Genomic DNA, 22,570 nt, shown 5'->3' on the forward strand with positions numbered 1-22,570 from the left:
GGTGTCCATGGGTGACAGCCGAGCATGGCCCCAAATCTCACAGCTACACCTTATTGCTGCACTTCCCACATAATGTTGTGGTCTCTTGTCCCACTCACACAAGTGGGATACTGTTCTTATTGGGAGGCTTCTGGGCACTCCGGTTGGTAGAAAATCTGTGGCTCCCTACAGACTCCTAACTTTCTGTCAAAGAATTGTGAGGAAAAATTGTGCTTTTTTTTAACAAGAGTTTGATGTTTGCAAGGGCTTCTGGGTAAAATCTCCTAGTGAGAGCCACACAAGTCATGCACCCTGGACTACCCTGGTTGTCTAGTTTTCAGAAATGTGCCGGTTCGCTAGGTTTCCCTAGGTGCTGGATAAACTAGGGCCTAAAACACACAGCTACCATCTTTGCAAAAAAAGAGTCTGTTTTGAGTGGAAAATTGTGAACTGTCCATGTTGGGTTTTGTTTCATTTCCTGTCAGAGACACTAGGCTTACCCACAAAAGTGAGGAATTTTCAGTCCAAAAACGTGATGAGTCTGTGTTGCATTTTTTTGCCTGTTTCCTGTCGCAAGCACTAGGCTACCCACACATGCGAGGTACCATTTTTATTGGAATATGTGTTGGAACATAGAATGGCAGAACATTTATTCTTACCAATTAGATTTCTCTGTATTTGTGCATTCCAAATATAAGGCAGTGTGTAAGAAAGAAGCATCCTAGTATGGGTACCCACAAATTCAGAGATGTCCATATAACCACTGCTCCTAAACTCCATGTCTTGGGTCAATTTCAGAAATACATAGGTTTCCTTGATACACATTTTTTTACTCTACGTATTTCACCTTATGAATTGTTTTGTACTCGGTACACCATGAAAAACAATTAAAGGATACAGCTCAGTTGTTGGCTCTGGGCACCTCGGGTTCTTAGAGAACTAAAACCCCAATAAATCCCCTCCAGCAGAAGGGTCAAGCGGGCTGAATTATATATTGCTTTTGTAAATTGGCCTTTATGATAAAGTTACAGATGAGAACACATCACAATCTACACATATGACCCCTTGCTGAATTCAGAACTGTCTGCTTTTCAGAAATCTTTAGCTTTGCAGGATCACCCACAGGTTTTATACTAATTTCCACCTCAAACGAAGTGGGTTGAAAGCCCAATGTGGTATCTCTTAGAAAAATGCTAAAACTGTGGCAATTTTTTTGGGGGGGGTGGATTCAGCTCTGCATGTACCTGAAAGCTGAGAAGATGGTGCCTTTAGCACTGCAAATCTTTTGTTGATGAAGTTTTTAGGAAAAACAACAAACTAGAAATGTAGCTATATTTCGGCCATTTTCTCGGTCTCCTTCAAGGGAATCCACAAATCCTAGTTAGCTGTAGAATCCCACAGATATTGTGGGGGGAAAAAGGACATACATTTGGCATGGATACCTTATGTGGGGTAAAAGTTGTGGAGCTTTGAGAGCAAACTACCCAAAATACCTGAAAAAGGGTTCACCACTCGGGTAAGGGAGTAAGCCCCAGCAGTTAAGGGGTTAAATACCTCATCTGACACAATTCTAGCTGAACTGCTTCACATCTATATATTAGCTAATGATGACACATGCACAACCAAGCCCTGTGGGCAGCCCTCCCTAATATGTAAAAGTTACCAACCCGTATCCCTGAAATGAGCAAAAGGGCATACAGTATTTTTAGAATGCCCCTAGAACGTTATGGCAAGAACTGGGGGAGCAGAAGGGGCATAGCAGAGCGCAGCAGGCTGATCTCTTAGATGATTTCAAGGACACGTTTTCTGAAGCTCATAGTCCACGCTAAATGTGAGACTTATAAAAGAGCAAATGATTCAAACAGAAACAGTAACTGACCCAAAAATACTGCTCCCTATAATTATGCTGTTGTGACCACCTGACACTCTTTGACCCCAACGCAATTGCACCTGCTGTACTAATAACTGCGACCCTGAGTATCAGTCTTTCTCCTCTGCCTTTTTCCTCCCTTCCCCATCATGCTAAGCATCACTCCAATTTTGAAACCGGCTCCCTATCTCTTTCAGAAAAAAGAGCTCCCACATGTTGACTCGTACCTGCATCGCTAATGATAGCTCCTGCCTTGCAAAGCGGCTGTCTTCTATGTCCTATGTTAAAAACATGATCTACCATCTTGCCACATCCTCCTCTTTACCATCTCTCTGAGGCCCAAAATGAGGTGTCTCTCTGCTTCAATTTTTCCATCCCACGCTTCCTTGCTGTGAGGTCCAAAACAACAGTGGCACAGAAAGTGTGGATAAGGTCCTAATATAAAACAGTGAAGGTTAGTAAATCTGCTTTGAGTAGAGTTTAGCTGGCCAATCTTGCTGCTGGCCCCTGGTGCACCTGCTGCTGCAGCACCACTGATGCCATGCGAAGCAGGCGGTCTGCTCGGTCCATTCCAAAGGGCCATCAATCCTGTGCCTGAAGCCCAGAGCAGACTTTCTGACTTTTGTGTTAAATTAAAATGCAGCAAGGGTAACCTGGGCTCTAATGCTAGCAAGGAATATGCACCCACACTCTGCTTTTTAGTAGTAAGACACCCATAATTGGGATGCAGTGGCCACTCATACCCCTACCCCAGTACCTGCTGCATTGATGGTAGTGATGACAATAAAAATAAAAATCCCCCATATGGCACTCACTTCCCTGGGAGCATCTCTGAGAGGCCGCTGTCTCCATTTGTAAAGAAAAACAAGCATTTGCAATGCAATTGGTCTTGCATTAGTGACAGTTTGATCTATTGGCGTTGCAAATGTTAATGTTTGTTAGATTTTGTTTAGTTAAAAAATATAATCCAGAAAGCAAGTAAAGGGTGCTGTACCAGAGGCTGTTACTAGGTGTCCATGTGGAGTTGTAAAGTGGCCTCTATTAGCCATGTAAGGTGCTGCACCCTTTATAATTCCATTAAAGGTGCAGTACATTATGTGGCTAATAGAGGTCCCTTTGTGAGAAAGGATTAATAAGTGGGAAGGACTGACCTGATGTAGTGACCCGGTGTGATGGGGGACACCATGTGAAGCAGGGGATGTTAGCAATAAGCAGCGGGGGTGCTAAAGTTAAAATGTAAATGCGGAGGCACCAGCCAATGGGAGGAGCTTGATGGGAGGAGACCACAGCAGTTAAAGAGACTGTATTGTTTTTTGTGAAATCACAGCATGGAGCGCTTACAAAAAAAAAATACTTCCAGTTTTCCAATGTGAATACTGGGAGCCGGGCATAAACAAAGGCGTGCGGCCGCCATTGTTCAAGTGAAAGCATGGCATGGGGCACTTAAAAAAAATAAAGACATTCTGTTTTTAAATTGTAAAATTAAAAACAGCGCTGCAACTATATTTCAAGATTAAGTGCGACATCCACAGCAGCTGTAGCTAAGGAGGGGGAGCGAGCGTTGCCAAATATAAAGAGCAGCTGTTCATAGTTAGGAGAAGGAGCAAGCTTGGGCGTGAGCGAGTTCCTGAGCCTAAAAAAGCCTAAACTAAAAAGTGCTCTGGCAGTAATAAATAACGTGACGATTAACACTACATGTAAGCGGGGCAGTCCTCATGAGAGGTTACAAAAGTAAATCAGCATTGGCATAGCCTATAGGTCTCTCCTTTGGGACCTTCTTAGTGTTTAGTTATCCAGCACAATGTCCTTGGTGCAACAACATCAACTGTTGCATGGCTAAACACTTATAAGGTCCCAAAGGTGAGACCTTTTCGCTATGCCAATGCTTGTTAAATGGGGATTCTTCATGAAAGGGCGGGACATGTGGCGCTCAGATTAGGAAAGCGCTGAGGCCCTGGCAGTAAGCGCTATACAAAAGGCAGCCTCACAACAATATGTACTGGATGTGTACATGTCATTGGCGTGATTCCCCAAAATGGGCCAACCGTATAGAAATCAAATTAGACTATGTTCTAGATATTATCCCTGAAAAGCAATTTTAAGTTGCAAAAGGGTTCCGTAGTTCATGCTTTTAGTTGGACCTGCGCATCCGATAGTCTGCATTCCTAGATGCAAAAATCTTCAGAGCATACGGGTGTTTATTTACAGAGCAGTCTACAAATATGATGTGGACTTTTGTGAAATGTACATTTCCAGCCAAGACGAAGAGCAAGAGTGCATACACAAGAACGTGCATTACTTTGACATCCTTACGTTTTCAAGATACAATGACGTTTAAGAGGGCTCGTGCGCAGCGCCCATTGGGTGACACGGACTGTAGACCAACTAGTAGACTCCTTGTAGTTACTTCATATCCTTACTGCTATTGTTTCATTGGCTTTCATGAATCCAGACAGTCCCGTTAACCTTAGCTTCAGGCAGAAAATGGGGAGAAGAAAGTGAAAATTGATAAGAGGGAAAGTCTGGCTAAAACGAGTGGGAGAAAAAAGAGATAAAGAGTAACCAGAGATAAGAAAGAAGGGAGGGACGGTGTGTAAAATATGGGCGAAATGAAAGCAAGAACTGAAGACAAGAGAGAACAAAAAAAGATGAGAGCGGCAGGAGTGAAAGTACAGCAAAAGGAGGAGAATGGAAAAGCAAAAATGAAGATAGGGAAGAGCGAAAGATGGAAAGTGAGATGGGTAGAGAAGGGACAGTGGAGGGGAAAAATGTGAGCTCAAGGGTGGAGAAAGGGAAGAACAAGAAATAGGGACACAAATAATAAAGAGGAAGGGCGAACATGAAGCTTGCAAGAAATATGGCAGTGGAGTTGAAGAATGGGAGTGAAGAAAGCGAGCAAAGTGATTTAATACAAAGGGAAGAGCGGCTGAAGATTGTAATTGTATTTACAAAGCGTGTACTACCACTGACGAAGCGATGTGTGAGAGGGAAATGTAAAAGAGTCAGATATGCGAGGAAAGAGAAGAGTGGGACGAGGTGGGCAGGAAGAAAGAATGAAACATGGAAGGGTGGGAGAGACGGAGAGAACGAAAAGAGGTGGGCGAGTGAGAGCTATGAAAGAGAATAAAACGAGGAGTGACGAGAAAGCTGCGAAAGGAAAGTGAATGAACAGTGCGCTACGTAGCTATGGCGAGGAGAAAGAGGAGGGAGTGGGTTATATAACGAAAGGAAAGCAGAAACATTGTGATGTGTGAAGGGATGTAGAAGGGCCAGAGAAAGATCCGAGGAAGGAAAATTATAGAAGGAGAGAAGGGGAGACTGATGGAGACTAAGATACAGGGAAGAGGGAGAAAATTAGGGGAGTGGAGAACAGGAAGGATGAAAGGAGGAAAAAAAGGAGTGAAGAATGAAACGAGAGGTAAAGTGAAAGTTTATTTTAAAACGCTGCAATACATTTGAGAGAGAGTTTATTTAAGAACTCTGCAATAGATTTGAGAAAACATTTAATTTAAAACACTGCAGTACCTGTGAAAGTTTAAGAATACTGCAATACATTTGAACGAACGTTTTGTGAAGAAAGCTGCAATACATTTAGGAGAACGTTTATTTAAAAACACTGCAGTAGTGTTTTTTTTTTTTTTTTAGAATGCTGCAAGACATTTGAGAAAGTTTATTGAAGAGCGCTGCCAGACTTGGAGAGAAGGTTTATTTAAAAAAGCTAAAGAACGCTGCATCACATTGGAAAGAAAGTTTTCCTATAACGCTGCAATAACTTTAACACACGTATCTCTCATATTGACATTGGACTTAATTTGATTGGAAGGGACTGGAAAGGGTAGTACGTATTAGCAGAAATGGGGAAAGTAATGGTTAACTTATCTTAAAAGATTTAACTTCGGTCTCGGAACACAAACATTTAAAAAGGCTGCACGATGTCCAGAAGTAGCAACGTGCAGCAGTTAGTGTGGGCCACAGCGGGCCTGCCTGCCTTTCGCGCTGCTCTGGCCCAGGGGCCCGCTCAGTGAGCAGGGAGGCTCTGGGGTCACCCCACAGCCCTCCGCTGAAAGCCCTCGCAAGAGCAGGACCTTTCCCGCATCCCGGCTTTCGGAGGGGTCAGCGGCTCACAGAATGAAGTGGCTCCGCATTGTTGGGCTGACCTATTATGTGCTTAACATTTCCATCACAAAGGGGCCACTCGACTTCTCCGTGATTAATGCAGCTCGAGGGCTTTCGGCTCGCGTTTAATTAAACATTGTTGTAATCATTTACGCCAAGCCCCTGGTTACTGGTGCCCAACGGTCCCTCCGTGATGTACAGTCCTCTATTCTGTAGTACATCATTCTGCCATTTGCAAAGAGTGAAGTGCCGTGACGCCGGGCGGGGCCTGTGGCCCAGGGCAGGTGCAAGATCCTTCCAGTGTCCCTGCCCCCGGGCCAGCTTTAGGCTCTGCTGGTGCCAGTGCCCGGGACGGCTTTAAGCTCTTGTGGCGCTTGTGCCCCAGGGGTAGAGTTAGAACAGACTGGTGCATGTGGACCTGTGGCCACCCTTTTCCCTGAAAAACAAAGTCTCCTATAATGCCGTCTCTTCCAGATAATGCCGTCTCCGTAGAAGTGCCTCTTACCCGACAACGCCCCCACCCGTAGAGCTGCCGCACTGACTGCGAGATTTGTCCGTGTCGGAAGTAAGCAGATGCCCAATTAGATGGACTGTCGTAGACAAATGCCCTATTAGACGGTCTTTCGTCGGCAGATGCTAGATTAGACGATCTGTCGATGCTCGGTTTTCTAAAGGGGCAGTAGTTCTTCGCCATCTTCTGATACTGCCCTCCGTGAAGTGCACAGACTAATTAAAACACACATGTGTAGCGCCGCGATCTCCGACAGACGCAGCCTCTAACCCCAACTTGAATGCACCTCAGTATTCTTTCTGTTCACTGCACAGCCCCCGTTCCCTCGGTGATATTAACAAGCAACCCGCTATTACAATGCCCGCTGGTGCATTTACTACGTTTGTCAGATACACACGTCTACGTAAACAACACCAATCCGGTGCGGTGGGAGCGGCTCATAGATTCCAGATGCGCCTAGAGTCGATTCGAGACATAATGTGAGCTACGTGAGAAGGCAATCGAGTAACTGTTCTCCCATATTAACAGAAAAGCAATAAAAAATATATAGTGCTCGCGGTCCCGAAAATAAAAGCGGACCGCGCATGTAAGTTACAAAAACAAAAAATAATCCTGAAAATAAAAGCGGACTGCGCATGTTAGTTACAAAAAACCAAATAACATATATAGTGCTTACAGAGTAATTGAAGGAGGCCGTGTCCCTCCGCAAGTAAACGATCCAATCCCAGTGGGTGGGGCCAAAAGCGGACAGGGTGGCAAGCCTCAGTATAATGATTGCCTCCGGTGCAATCATTACACTGTGTTTTGCATCATCCATGACGCAAAACGACGCTCACAAATCAAAATTGCAGGCGGAGCAGCAACACGACTTCTGGAGTCGTATTGATTCCAAGAAGCCCTCGCATGGCGAGAGCAGCGCATGCGCACTGCTAACGCCAGGCGAGACCTAAAAAGGAGGGACCAGTGACCATATTAACCAATGAAAAGCAGCCATTTACAAAGGACAGTAAAATGAGCCAATTAGAAATATTTGTGTTGCTTAATGCCCATATCCTGAATACAAAAAGAACAATTGATGGACAGAATGCAGAACAATGTCATACATTCACCCCAGTACAGATATCTGGGCCTATATCCATCTTTTTTTTGCTCCTCATGTCATTCCAGTTTGAACCTAGCCATATGCAAATCTTGACCCTGCGCCCAATGAGAACAGTCCAGCCCGAACTGCCATGCCAGGCCAGGTCCTCCCTGGACTGGAGACAAGCATCCTAGGACTGGTTCCAGGGTTTCACCCCTCATCAGCCAGGGTAGGTTGACTCCAGTGGCATGGAGAGCATTGGACCCACGTCTGGGCATACCCGTCCCACTCGGGGTGACAAATGCAAAAAGAACAATTGATGGGTAGAATGCAGAACAATGTCATACATTCACCCCAGTACAGAGATCTGGGCCTAAATCTATTGTTTTGCTCACCATGCCATTACAATTTGGACCCAGCCATATGCAAATTAGTCTTGGCCCTGTGCTCAATGGGAACAGTCCAGCCCAAAATGCCAAGCCAGGTCCTCCCTGGACCGGAAACAAGCATGTTTGGACCGGTTTTAGGGTTTTCCCCCTCGTCGGCCAGGATAGCTTGGTCGTTTGTTCTGGTTTGTCCGATCTGGAGTTGTCGTGTATTTTGTTTTTTTACACCAGCCCAGTTGGAGCGATAGATGAGTCTCAACCTGGAATATCTTGCTGGTGGTCAAGTTACTATTTCAATATATATTTATTTCTCCCCTTTGTTAAACTAAACCCTCCCCCACACATTCTGAGATGTCTAACAGATTTGTTGATAAAGACATGAGAATGAGAACCTTAATCCACCGCTAATGTACTTTTGAAGAGCGATGTGCCTCCTGAGCTGCAAGCCAGGTTGAGGTGAGGTCTGTTTCCCACAATGTACGAGTAATGTACTTTGACTAGACACTTTCTAATTTTCTCTACTAACTCAGTAGAGAAACAAGTGACCTTCACTAATCTTATTGTGAATTATCTGATATGTAGCCCTAAATGTATGCTATATTAATGTCGGTGCATAGTTCAAAAGAGACACTGTCCTTAAATGAGATCTTACTCATATGAATAGAATATTCTAATGAATGTTTTTCTTTCTAATTATGTACACTTGTAGGGTACCACCAGTGAATCCCTCCCCAAATTCCAAGACGGAATAAGGATCACTGGATTTGTATGATTGTATCATTTGATGTTTTGTCATCATTTGTCTCACCTTAAAACTACTTTATTTCACAAATACCTAGATTATTGAGCAGCAGCACACGTTGGTCCTGACGTGGGCCACAACACCTGTATTGAGGGTCCCCATGGCTGAAACATGTTGCCCATCCTCATCACTAACTGCAGTTATATATGTTTACCCTGCCAGTGCCCTGTTTTTAATCCTAGGCCACGGACGTCCGAATAAAGGCACATTATGTACTCTTGAGCTAGTTTTTACTCCTTCATGCATACTCGCATTCTTTACTTTATGCGGCGCTGCGCCCCTCACCGAACCCCCAACTCGTCATTGTGGTTTTTATTATACCCTCCTTTAGAAACCAAACATCCCTGATCTCCTCCCTCTTAGTGAGATGGTTGTAGCCCTTGCTGGGACTAGGCATCACAGCACGAGGAGAATGCCAATGATGAAGCATGTCACCTTTTGGTAGATGAGGGATATCGTCCTGATAAAGGAACACTCCATTGTTCGCTGGATCACTCTCCTGGACAGTGCAAATAACTCTTAGACCGAAGAGTTCTTTATCTTGTGTTATATATTCTTCTACTCACCCAACCTGATAGGTGTTATAGAGCTACTGGGCTCACAAGCACCTTGCCATGATGACCCTGCCAAGTCTGGCACTCCGGAGCCACAAAGGAGCCTTGCCAGACTACAAAGAGGCCATCTACTGAACAATATAGAAATCAGACATGCCAGTTGAGCTTGGGAGGCCTTCGCGCTTTAAAGCAAATTCACCTTTTAAAAACGTTTGAAATTTCACTCTTCACATGAAGTGGGGTCCTTAATAAATGTGCATTTTTTGTTCACTTTTTTCTTTTGCCAAATTATAAACATTTGCCTGTGGCCACATCATATAAAAGAGAAAAAGATCTAGTCCGACCAGATGTGCCTTAGTTGTGGACTTTCGTAAAAGCCTTTCCAGTGTACAAAAGCCAAAACAGTTGACTTTGTCAGTGTGTGTTCTATTCAGGAATGGGTTTTTGCAGCATGAATCCTTTCCTGGATTCACACGCTATGCATCTATTCCACAGTTCTTTTCTTTCACAGTGGCCCCACTGATTCCAAATCCTCACCTGATCCATTTGAGAGTTGAAGACCAACTCTGCTGTCCAACAGTACCTCCCTCAGCAGTCTTGTTAAATCTTCAGACCTCTGAAGAGGATTTTAGTCTGTGAAGAGTAGAATGCTTTTAGTCCATGCACTTTTCTCCTCCAATAGCCAAATTGTAAATCATGGAGCCCTCCATACTTCCTGGGTAGTATTCAGCCTGTTTGCATGAGCGGCTAACCTTGAGGCACCCAAAGTGAAGGGAGTATTTTTGGGTTACACTTTTATCTTTCAACCGTCGGCACACTTGATGGTGCTCGAAGTACAAGTGAATGAGATGCCCTTGCTTAGGACATGCAGATTGCATTGATATTCAAATGATAACTTTTTTCCCACTCTTGGACTTCATAAGCCCCCGAGTTTAACTAAGAATTAGCAAAACGTCCTGTGATCTGTTTCATCACAATCCACATTTTTATTTCCAACCATAATGACTTCTTGTGAGGTGGGGGCGGGGGGTCCCTTTGGCACTGACACAAATACAGGTCACTTGCTCCAGGAATGCCTAAAGAGAAATTGAACAATAAATGCTACTTAGCTTAGAAAGACAGCTTGCTGCATTGTATTGCATCCATCCAATTTTTTATTCATATTTCAGTTATCACCTTGAATATAGTCATTAATGAAGTACTTCTTTCTTTAATGATGACTAACACCTAAATCATAATTATAATTGCATATAAAGGACAGTGGTGTATATTTCAGTCTTGCACATATAAAATGAAAGAAGTCAGCATACAGTGTTTATTAATACATTAAGATGATGATCTAACTATCCGCGTTTTGAGTCACCCCATGAGGATATGGTAAAAATATTGATAGGTATGATAAAATCAAACTGGCACAAGGTCCAAATGGGATCCCCAGCACCGTATTTAAAGCCAAAACAGTTTAAGTTAAAAAATTATTTCGCAACAGTTTAAAGATGTCGTAAAATCTAAATTGGCCAGGCAGTATATTACAACTAATCATAGAAAAGTGGCCCACCTGACAATCCGGTTAACTATAGGTTAATTGCTCTTACAGATGTGGAGGCAAAACGTTTTGCAACATGTTTACTTAAGGATTTGGAAGACTGGGTGACGATAAGGAGAGAAATTCTAATCTTCCAAACCGGATTCCGCAGGGGTCGGTCAACTATCAGGAACCAGCTATTGCTCACTTTGCTGGCAGAGCGAGCAAAATATAAAAAACGAAAGCTTTACATCTGTTTTGTCGATTTTAAAATTTGCATTTGACTCTGTTCCTCATAATTTACTCTGGGCAAAGTTATTGGCATGGGTTGTACCGAAACAGCTGTTATATTTGATCAAATGTTATATTCAAATACGTGGGTGCAGGTCAAATTGGGGGGTGGAGGTTGTACCACCCATCCCTTGGAAACACAAGGCTGCGTACTAGCATCATGTCTTTTTAAACTTTTCATGGCCGATTTATTTCAGCATATGCAAAATGTCAATGCTCACTCCAAATTTTGCAGGCCATAATGTAAAATACTTGCAGATGATACCATACCGTTAAGCCATTCACCAATAGGGCTTCAAAGATTGATAGTCATTTAACCAATATGTTTTAACTAATGGTCTACAAATGAATACTAAAAAAACTAAAATCCTGATGATACATTCAAGAAAATCGGAAAAGAAATCCTGGTACATCAATGGGCTATCGATTGATTCAGTGAAACAGTATAAATAGTTGGGAATCATGTTTGATGATACAGTGATTTTTAAACAACATTTTATTAACTTAAAGGCCAAAGCAACTTCACTTCACTTTCCTTTGCTTTTAGATTACTGCGCGACAGGCTACTATGCCCCAGCCACGAGCATTTATTGAGGGTAATGAAGGTGAAGCTGATTCCCTCGCTCGCTTATGGTTCAGTAATCTTTCGGGGTAAAGATAGTAAACTCTTTGATGAACTACAAATAAAAGTCTTTAAATCAGTTTTTAGGGTTTTTGAGAAACGCTGGGCACGCTAATGTCAGACTAGTGTTTGGCCTAATAAACCAAACTCTGGTGAGACATTCACGTTTCTAAACTATCTTTCTCCATTTTATCTCTCAGATTCTGGTTCTCTTGTTATTTCATGATGGCAAGAAATAATACATACAAGATTATGCTAATGCTTGGAGATCCTATTTAACGCAAAGCCTAAACACTTTTAATCTCCCGTCTTTGGAACACTTGGATAGAAATAAAATAGTTTTTAAGCAGATGTTAAATCAAACCAATGTTTTATCGTTTTTATTAGATAATGAGGCGATTGCAGAAATGAATTATGCTTGGTCAGTTGTTAATTCATACAAAAAAAACAAGCCCCAACTTTATTTAACTTTCCATTTACAACTGGTTTTAAGGGATGGATATCATAAGGTAAGATTTGGCCGCTATCCAACAAAGGATGGGACTCTGAGATGTGTACAAATGTGGCAAACACAAAATTGTAGATTATGTGGTTGCGTCAATGAAACGCTATTGCATATTGTATGTATTTGCCTCAGATTGCGACAAGACAGGCAAATACTGTTAAAACCAATTTTTAAGAAAATAGGAGCAAGAACTTGCCGCCAAGCAATTCTATTGTGCCTTTTAGGGCAAACCACTTTTTTAACAAATCTTTTGTTAAGTTCATCCTTACAGCTGAGAAAAAACTGACCCAGGCTGAAGTTCCACCTATGGTACAGGAATCATAAATGGTTATATTAATAACCTTTTTGTTGTAATAGTATTGTTTTGCAATATAGGTTCCCTCGCATATGATAATAAAAAGCTGTTAATCTCCAAGTAGAGTTATGGAGGCATTATATAGAGTAAGTTATCATTAAGATTATTATATGTGTCACTATCAAATATAGCTTGTTCGGAGGGATTTCACAAAGGCATTTTAATTACTGGGCTGGGCAAAGCAGCGAAGATTGAACATATGTAATGTTTTATTATTTATATTGAGTCGTTACATAATCAAATTTAGTGATATATTACTTTTATGATGTTTTATGTGGTTCAATGATTCAGAACAGCATGTCATCACTACATTATCTTAATATTTGTAGTGCATCTGTTCAAAAATTATTATTTACGACTCTGCTTAAGAAATTTGTTATTCGTTATGATGGTAATTATTTTTATTAATTGGACAATAAAGACTTATTATTATTACTGATAAATTTCCTTGCCGTTCCTGGTCTTTTTGTGTGACCTAAACTAAATCTTTGCTTTTAATTCCTGTGTCAATTTAGAGTATATGATCGGTTTAGAAGAACATTGTCTTGGTATACATTGTGTTGATTCTAATCTCCTTATATTTCCATTGTGCTATTTGTGCTAGCTCAAACCATGTGTCTTCCAACTAAATTGGTAGAAGTCTTGCTTAGTGAAATTGGGAACACTCTTTCATTGTGTAATTCTGTTTTCTTCTTCTAGGACAATCTGTGCACATGCCTTTAGTTCAGGTGCTTGGCTAAGGATACATAGTTTATTTGTAAGGCTTCAAACATGTTATTAGCATTTCCGTTCAATAGCTCAACATGGTTTGGTTTAGGATAAAAATATACATTTTGTTTTAGGAAACAAAAAGAAGAGGAAGAGCTTGAAAAAGAAAGAAGAAGGGAAGAAAAATTGCGCAAGAAAGAGAAGAAACTAAGGGATCGAGAAGCACGCAGGAACCAGAAAAGGCTGGAGAAACTGCAAGCGGAGGAACAAAGAAAATTGCAAGAGAAAATCATATTGGAGGAAAGAAAGTTGCTGCTGGCTCAGAGGAATCTAGAATCACTCAGATTGATTGCGGAGCTACTGGGTAGAGCTAAGGTGACTAATTTCCCTTTCTACATTTTACTTGTTTTTATTAAATTATCTTGTTTAATGTGGCCAATAACATGTGACTGTAAGTTAAGCACTTAACTACTTGGAACCTGCAGGTCACCAGTTTGAATGCTATTGGGTCGACTAAAAATTTAATTCCAGTGAAAGTCATTAAATAAGTAGTGTTACACAAGTAGCAGGCACTATATGAAAATCAATTTAATATTAAAAGTGTGCCTTGCTCTTGCTTTAGTGATCTTCTATTATTGAAATTCTTATCATTGGAAGCCAGCTTTGTTTTTATCCTAATAGAATTCTTAGTTATTAGCAAATCCTTATTTTTTCCCTTCCATTTAACCCTGAACCTCCCTCCCTCGTACAAAACCTGCAGTTCCTAAATTGAGCAATTCCTGGTAATAGCTAGCCAGGTTTTATGCAGATGAATTAAAGAGCTCCAAAGGTCTTAGCACACGCTGAGTCCCCACCCCCTTCTTTTTTTTTTTTTTTTCTTTCTTTTTTTTTTTCACCCCCCCACCACCCCTTATTCATCTTCTAGTATAAAACACTTTCTACAGCTACAAAAGAGTAAACATTCAAAATGGCTGCCAAATGATGTGAATTTTTCAAAGTACAACACATTTATTGGAAAATTAACTACTTTATGGCCCTCACCTTCATGGTTCTGCGTAAATCTAATTACCAACAGTAAACTAAACGTGCTAAGTATCTGGCAAATTCAGTAAACTCATTGCTTTGACTAAAACGCTCAACCAATAGATCTGTGGTGAGGGTTCATTTCATTGAGTCATCCTCCTCGTATGGTGGTGTTAGCTCATCCACTACTGAAATAGTAGGATGGATCCAAACAAATATGCTCAGGAAGATAGCTTGACAGCAAATGCAGCTGTAAGGAGTGCCTTTAATGTAATGGGTGTGGAGTGAAGACCTGTTGCAACAGGTTCGCACTCAGGTACCCAGTGACGCACCCAGAAGTGCAAAATCAGATTGTATATATGAAATGTAGACAAAATCCTTGCAATGGTGGGAAAGTATCTCCCACCTTCCTTTTTACTCTTCCATATATTGCTTTTGCTCAACCCAGTAAACACAGTGCTCTTCTAGACCCCCAGCCATATTGGAGAGCAACCAAAACCCCCTCATTGCTTTCTGAAGAGACTAATCTATTTGATTGTAGCAACGTACATATCCACAGGGCAACAGTCCTCCTTTTCACTAGTGGGTTGATAAGCCTAAGTATCCCATAACTAGTCTCCTCCACATCCTCCTGCATGTATGTGTTTGGCTTTGAGGTGATGTGTGGTGCCTGTTATATTTGTATGATGCATTCATCTGTATGCTTGTTCTGGGTGGATAGTGGCCACTTTGAGGGCACATTACTTGCAGAACTGGTTTGAGGCTTCTCTCCATAGTGCCTTGCCCACCTGATATTTCTTGTGTACTTTCCTAGACATGGCATGTAGATCACCTTCAGATGTTAGTAAATCTACTCCTTTGTTGTGTCAGTCTTGATTTCTGCTTGACAACCAAGTAAGGACTAAAGATTCGGGAGCCTGCCAAACCTGTCCTTTGATCCACATTTAGATAATTTACTCCAGCATAGGATGGCTGCTTTGTGATCTCACTGATGCACATTTCCTGTCATTATAGTTGGCCTCCTCCATTTGTACTCCACTGGGTGTGTTGGAACCTTTAGAAAACCTGCTTAAAATGGTCTACATTGCCTTTTCACAATATATGTTCTTTTGAAGAGGTACCCTTTATTGAATTGCCTAGCGGTGTGGTTTTTGTAGGGGTCACTCTTAGATTTGTAGTGGCTTCTCACTAATGCTCATACTTTTGACATAGTTGCTGGCCATATATCTCATGTTATTTCTGTCTGCCCTTCGAATGAAGGTCTATTGCAATAGTCTGAACAGGACTACAGAAGCTTTCCATGAGAGACCTTTTGCAAGCAATGATAGAAACGAAAAACGCACTGAAACATAAAATAGATACTGCTGCGCTGCATGTTGCCCTAATCTGCACAAAACTGCAAAAGATCTCTGCACATTTGGGGACGGTGGAGGCCACGGTCTGGAAACACTGTGGTCCATTAACCATTGGCAAACAGAAGTCCTCCAACTTATGGAGGCTACTGATCGCCTGGATGCATGAGCTGAGGAGGCTGAATGGAGATCCTGAAGAAATCATGCGAGACTGGTAGGCCTCTTAGAAAAAGTGGAGGGCACAAATGAGGAAGAATACGTAGAAAGGTTGCTGAAATCCATTCTTCAGCTGTAAAACATCTCTGTCCATTTTTTGGTGGAGAGTACCAACAGGGCTCCGGGGTGCTGCCTAAACATGTAGTGCGTCTTTGACCGTTAATTGCGAGACTTGAACTACAAAGACTGTGGCGCAGTGTTAAAAGCTGCAAGGCTCCAGGGACCACTTGCAGTTGAGAACCACAATTTTACTCGGGAGGTGCAAGCCCAACGCAGAAAATTTGATATGGCCGAAGCGGAACAGCAGAAAAGGAACCTACAATATATGCTGCTTTTCTCTGCAAAATTGAAAGTCTTGGAAGAAGGCAAATCCTGGTTCTTCACCAATCCGAATGGGGTGTGGGACTGGTGGAGGGCTGGAGACCAGTGATCCAAGGCCGGGGTGGAGTGAAGTTGCCTGGAAGGGAGTCCCCTGGACCAAGCCATCACTGAGCACCGGACACCGAGACATCACCGGTGACGGTGCGCAGAGACGAGGCTTGATCTGCTGCCCCAGTGGCTCTCATGTAAGACTGATCTCCCGAACGGTAGACTTTGAAGAAAGGGTATCACTGGAGGGGTGTTCACATGAGAGCCACACAGCGCCCCCCCACACACACACACACACCCACGGAAGGAGTACAGCTAAGTCCTTATTATTAGTTGCTAAGAAGTTCATGTGGAGGGAGCGACAAACCTCAAGCATTGGGGGAGGTGGGTAGTTCACAACACATCGCATGAGGCATTAGGGAGGGGAAATCTGGGGTGGGATAGGGGTTTACAATTGTATCTGGGAGGGGATCGATGGATGGGAAGGCTACAATCATGGCGGCATAAATGGGATTGGGGACAAGACTATTAGGACCCATGCTTCTTAGCTTAACACTTATCCTGGAATGTTAATGGCCACGGTAAAAGAAAAAAAGGGGAATGGTTTGACAATTCATTAATAGGCACAACCCAGATTTACTGCTCCTACAGGAAATGCACCTGAGGGTAACAATTGCACATTTCTGGGTCTAGGTAAATACAAAATGTTGGCCCATTCTGTGTTTACGTCATACAGAAGTACGAATCCTGGTTCATAGATCCCTCACATGGACAGACCCAGAGGTTGGGGAAATGGAGTGGTGAAACAATTGGTGGTTTGATGGTATGTCTTCCCCCCCCCCCTCCCCACACACACACACACACACACACACCCCTCAGGGCTGCAATCAATGGCTTTGTAATGATTGGGAAATTGATTCTACAAGTCCCAAATGCCCTCTTAATCACTGGGGAGGTCTCAACCTGACTGTGGACAGGGACTTGGATATGATGGCAACAACAGACACCAATGGAGGTGGAGAAAGCTGGCTCTTTATATGGTATATCATAATCTGATATACCGTGCAAAGATCCTGGGGTTTGCTTATGAGTGGGCAGGGGGCTTGCTCTAGCAAATCCTAGGTGCTCAGTTAGGGGAGGGGGGGGTAGTGTGATCATGCAGCCTTGGGCTTAACCGAGAGGGGTACAAGACATCTACAAATACACACCATAGTCTATAAATGACGCACACGACTCAAAATGGAGATCCACAACAATTTATAAAAATAGCAAGTATCTTCATATATATTTTTAGGCATCGGAAGAAAATCGTTCGGGTAAATACGTTTTTAATTATGAATTCTTTTCAGTTCAAAAAGTGTGCACAGTGCAATTTCTGTAAGCTTCAATGTTATCCGCTTCTTTTCATATTGAGTGGTATGCCAGTCCAATTCCTGGTCCGTTATAGATGCTTTATAATTAGGGCTCCCAGTTTTATGGTATTTAATTTTGTAACATTTCCGTCTGTATTTATCCATATTTATTTTTTAGCCATTTTATTACTATTTATCCATATTTATTTTGTGTTTTGAGATTAAATAGGGCTGTAAAATTTTATATTTTCATGTTTATTTAACTCGTGGAAGTGCACTCATACATGGATGCCTGTCACGTTAACACAAATTAAACAGCCCTGTATAACAAAACACTACACCTGCAGGTACATATTAGCGTTCTACTACAAATATATGTTAACATATGCCTGTATTTAAGGACATCTCATCTTGCTTTTTAAATCCATGCTGTCTATCTGCCGAGCTGTTGCCTGGAATTCACGAAAGACATCATTGAGAGTTTCCCCCCAAGAAGTGCCATTTTCAGTATTTTTCTGCTTTTAAAAATAAATACAGACGGGATAAACATTATTTTTTTCTGTCTGTATATGTAAAAATAAAATCAGTAAACATTGAAAAACTGAAGCCTTATTTATAATATTGCCAGTCATTTGGAGGGAGAATGACTTGGTTGTGTAAAGTAATTACTCAAAGTAATGCCTCTTATAGTGGTAGTCTAAAAATTCCCAGTTCTTCAGCTGGGACGCCTACTAATCCACTGTAATCTATCTGACTCTATCCATTCTCTTGAACCCTCTAAGGACTGACTTTATTCAAGACAGCAGACTGGTCACTGCTTTAGTTCATTTCCGTGGACTTCTATATTTTAGCTTATGTTATGCTGTGCTACAGCCTGCCAGCTTGGACACACGCCTGGAGGAAGGGTACATCAACACTAATACAGTGCAGTGAGGATCCTGAACTTTCTACATTGTTTCCAAGCAGGAAAGCTTACAAGATGACTTTAGCCAGACACACAGCTAGTATTATGTTTTCGAGAGAGTACCCCCCCCCCACCCCTTTAAGATTATCGAAGGGGCAGATGGAGTCGAAGATTAGGAGGTTTACAGAATTATTGGCACATTGAGATTTGCCCTAGGTGAAATCTCTATCCAGGTCCCCTTAGTCCAATTTAGAATGCCCCGTGCATCTCTTTATTTTATTTCAGTGACAGTCTTTAAAGGCTTGTAAAACTTTAAAATTCCCCATTCCGTTCTGAAGTTCCGATCATTATGCCTCTTCGGATTCTCTCCAAGCTGCTCTTAGAAAGCCGCGTCAATTCCCCTTTTTAAAGCTATAGATCGAGACCCCGCTTGAAAGCCCCCATCAAACCTCCATTAAAACGTTACATCTAATTTCAAAGACCAGTCCCTATCCAGACCAATCCGGAGTCCCACCCCCTCCAAGTCCCATTAATAAGGTTGTCACACTGCTGGTACCAGCCGGACCAGTATTGTTAAATCAAGACTATTTGGGAAATTGGGAAAATCAGTGCAATCCGGTATTTTTCTCCTTTGCAGTGTAAACTAAAACTGCAAACTTAAAGAAAGCATTTAACCCCTTCGCTGCTAGAACCCACCCCCCCCCCATCCCCCCCATGCTAAGACTTTTTTTTGGCTATTTGGGGTAGTTCGCGCTTAGGCCCCTGTAACCTTTTGACCACATAAGGTATCCACGCCAAATTTGTGTCCTTTTTTTCCAACATCATGAGGATTCTAAAGGTATCCAGGGTTTGTGGATTCCCCTGGAGGGAACCCAGAAAGTAGCCAAAATACAGCTAAATTTTGTTTTTTGGGGGGAAAAATGGGAAAAGAAGAGCTCCAGATGTTTTTTTTTCTCCCTGCAAATGGTATCAAAAAAGGGGTTGTGGTGCTGAAATCACCATCTTCCCAGCTTTCAGGGACAAGCAGACTTTTGTAAGAAAACCAAAAAATTGTACACCGTTTTGGCATTTTTCTGGGACATAGCCTATTTTAGTATTAAAAAATGTATAGGTTTTTTATGTTTCCCTATGTGCCAGCAGAGCTAGGGTTCAAAATCTACAGCTAGGCACTTTGCAAAAAAAGGGTCCGTTTTCACTGTGAAAATGTGGTGTGTCCAGGTTGCGTTTTGGGCCATTTGCTTTCGCGGGCACTAGGCCTACCCACACAAGTGAGGTACCATTTTTAGGTCTCGCCTAGCGATGCAGTGCATGCGCTGCTCGCCTTGGCGAGATCTATTGTTGTCGTTTTTTTGTTGGAAGGGGGACAGGACATGTGCACGCGTGCAGAGGACAGGAGTTGTGCACGCGTACACACATCTGTCTGCGCTCGCGGCGTTTGAGCAGTACGCGCATGGCACGCTTTTACTCTCACGACGACAGCTTGTTACTAACAGTCACGGAAGAATGCAAGCACTTTCTGTGGGAATAATAGCGCTGAGGTCTGAAGCCTGATGTGTAAATTACTTCCCACATCAGGTGGGAAGTAATTTACACAAACCAGAGGATCAGTGAAGTTGTTCCATCAGAGGAAAGCACGCGCCCCATAGAGGATTCAGTACTTCGCTACTGACAGTTTCATACTACCCAAAGCTCTGTAATACGGATCACAGTTTCATTAGAAGTTGTCAACAGTGTTTGACTTGTAAAACAAAGAGTGCTTGCTCCGTGTTTTTGTTAGAATCCCTCGGTCGCTGCTGCCAAACTCCAAGGTTGCCTAGCCATGAATTACAGCGTATTCCTCTTTCTTGAATACTCAGATTTGTAGAGCGCCGGTTTTGTGAGGGATTCTGGGTGCTATTTCTAGGCACGGGGACATTGGCAGGTGCCTAGAATCACAGGATGCCAGGAGGACGCCAAGACTCAAACTTGGATCGCCAGCTCTAAGACCGGCAACTCTGGCCATTGCACCTCTCACTTCAGTCCCTCCTGTCTCTTAACCTCCTTGCAGATACCGTTTCACCCCTACCTACTTTCTCCATTTGTCACAATTTTCCCATCTTTTTCTTTCTCCCTTTTTTGCTGTTCTACCACTTTCTCTGGATTAAGGTGTCGCAATGAAAAATAGTTCCCAGCTCAAAAATAAGTGCAGATGGCACCACCACAAACTAGGAGCTGTCAGCAACGTTTTGTCCACAAGTACATTTACAAACAAAAGCACACCTGTGTAATTCATTTTTTTTTTTTATGCCTAAAGCATCCTTCACCAGGCATTTCCCTAAGCAAACAATGAAGTTTCCCCTAGGATGCAAATGGAGTCAACAAGGACAAGTGTTGTCTCCACTGCTCTGCTGTGCGTACATCTTGGATCTCTCAAATTAATCGAATTCCTAAGAAGGCTACCCCCGTGCAGGTCCAGGCCGTGGAGGGGCGCGCTGCGGGAGGTGTGCTCGGCTGCAGGGAACCGGGGTGCAGACACGCGGCTGCCGCTGAGTGGGGAGCACACTTAACTCCCAACGCCCTGCTACAGGAGGACACTTGGAAACCCAGACCAGCTCTAGCGCTGGAAGGAGGTATGTGTGAGGAGGAATGTACAGCAACCTGCGTGTTTCAGTTCCCGTGTCATGGGCTACGTGGCTGTGCGGGTTGTCTCGACGTGCAGAATGTTCAAATTAGGTTCTTTTTTTAACGTTGAAATAAATGCTGGTTCAGCGCTCGTATATTGGGGAATTTTAGTATAAAGGTTTTTTCGCCCTCAAATAGCCTCCTTCCAACTAAAATTAAATTGAAATATCCTTTGCTTATGCATCACGTTGCATGTAACATCTGGATCATGCAGGATTGTGCAAGCCAGTTTTTCCTGCAGAATTAGCCCCTTTGGGGTGGGAGAGGTGTTGTGGGGAGGGGGACACGGGGGTAACCGCGGGTAGCAGGGTGTTTGGCTTCGTGGCAGTGTGTTAACCTCCAGATATAGATCACTTTCTGCTGATCTGCAGCCCAGAGCTATCCACTAGGGCTTGCAACAGCATGCAGTTTCCTTTCAAAGGAAGCATGCAGCACCGAGCCTCGCATTCTCTTGTGCAACCCCACCCGATCCCAGGCAGTTCCCTACTTTTACCCTTTAGCTGTACTTCAGTGTTGTGTACACTGGACTTTGAGAGCCCCACTGATTTGTAAGATCTGATAAGGGAAACAGTGACGCATATTTCATTAGCATGCAGTAGCCAGCTGAGCACGTTGTCTGAATAATTAAACGCATTTAAGCATTTTCCAGATCACATAGCGAGCTTTTGAAACCTACTAAATGTTCGCACTGTAAATGCTCGCACCGTGTACCTTTTGATCACTTCTTATTGTAAAAATAAACATGCTTGGCTTTCAGTTTTCGTTCAAGCTTCGGCCTGGAAATATCTGTGCAGGTTTCCCTCAAGCTAGAGTGCCTGCGTCATTGATATCAACATAGGACTCATCGGACGCAGCATGTCCTCAGTGAGCTCCCACAATCCTCCACCCCTGGTGCACTCATCACAGTGTACCTTCTCTTGTCCAGCTTGCACTGTAAACTAATCTACATTCTCCTTATCAGGAAAGGTACGACTTTTTCACAAGCCTTGTATATGCCGTTCTTTAGTTGTCCCCACCTCACCTAAAGTATACTCATTGGTGGCCCTCAACATTTTGAACAGGTGCAGCTCAAGCCTGGGATTGCACAACGCTTGGTATACATGCATTCAAAACCCTTTCAAAGAGGTTTGTACCCTCGTGGACGTCTAGGGCATAGTTACACTATGGCCAGGCTGCTCAAATAACAATGACCGACTAGGTGATGGCTAATTCTCAGTAAATAGAACAAAGATTCACCAGAAACTGAGGATCGCAAAGTGACAGTAGCAGGATTCTTCAGACGCAGATGAGAAATATCAGCTAACCAAGAATGTGGTCTGAACTCACACATTCACCAACTTATCCACCTGCACATTCATCTAACTGATTAGGCACCCACTTGTGTAAAT

At 42.8% G+C, this 22,570-nt stretch overlaps 1 protein-coding gene across 2 annotated transcripts in view; it reads left to right on the forward strand.

The window, feature by feature from the left end:
• AKAP17A (A-kinase anchoring protein 17A) overlaps positions 1 to 22,570 on the forward strand; it is a 68,605-nt gene that overhangs the window by 42,038 nt on the left and 3,997 nt on the right. For both annotated transcript variants that reach the window (XM_085622158.1, XM_085622157.1), the window contains exon 4: positions 13,440 to 13,680. In XM_085622158.1, the coding sequence (XP_085478284.1) occupies positions 13,440 to 13,680 (241 nt within the window). The remainder of the gene's footprint in view (positions 1 to 13,439; positions 13,681 to 22,570) is intronic.

The sequence above is a fragment of the Triturus cristatus genome, chromosome 8 (genome assembly GCF_964204655.1).
Source record: "Triturus cristatus chromosome 8, aTriCri1.1, whole genome shotgun sequence".
Taxonomy (NCBI): domain Eukaryota; kingdom Metazoa; phylum Chordata; class Amphibia; order Caudata; family Salamandridae; genus Triturus; species Triturus cristatus.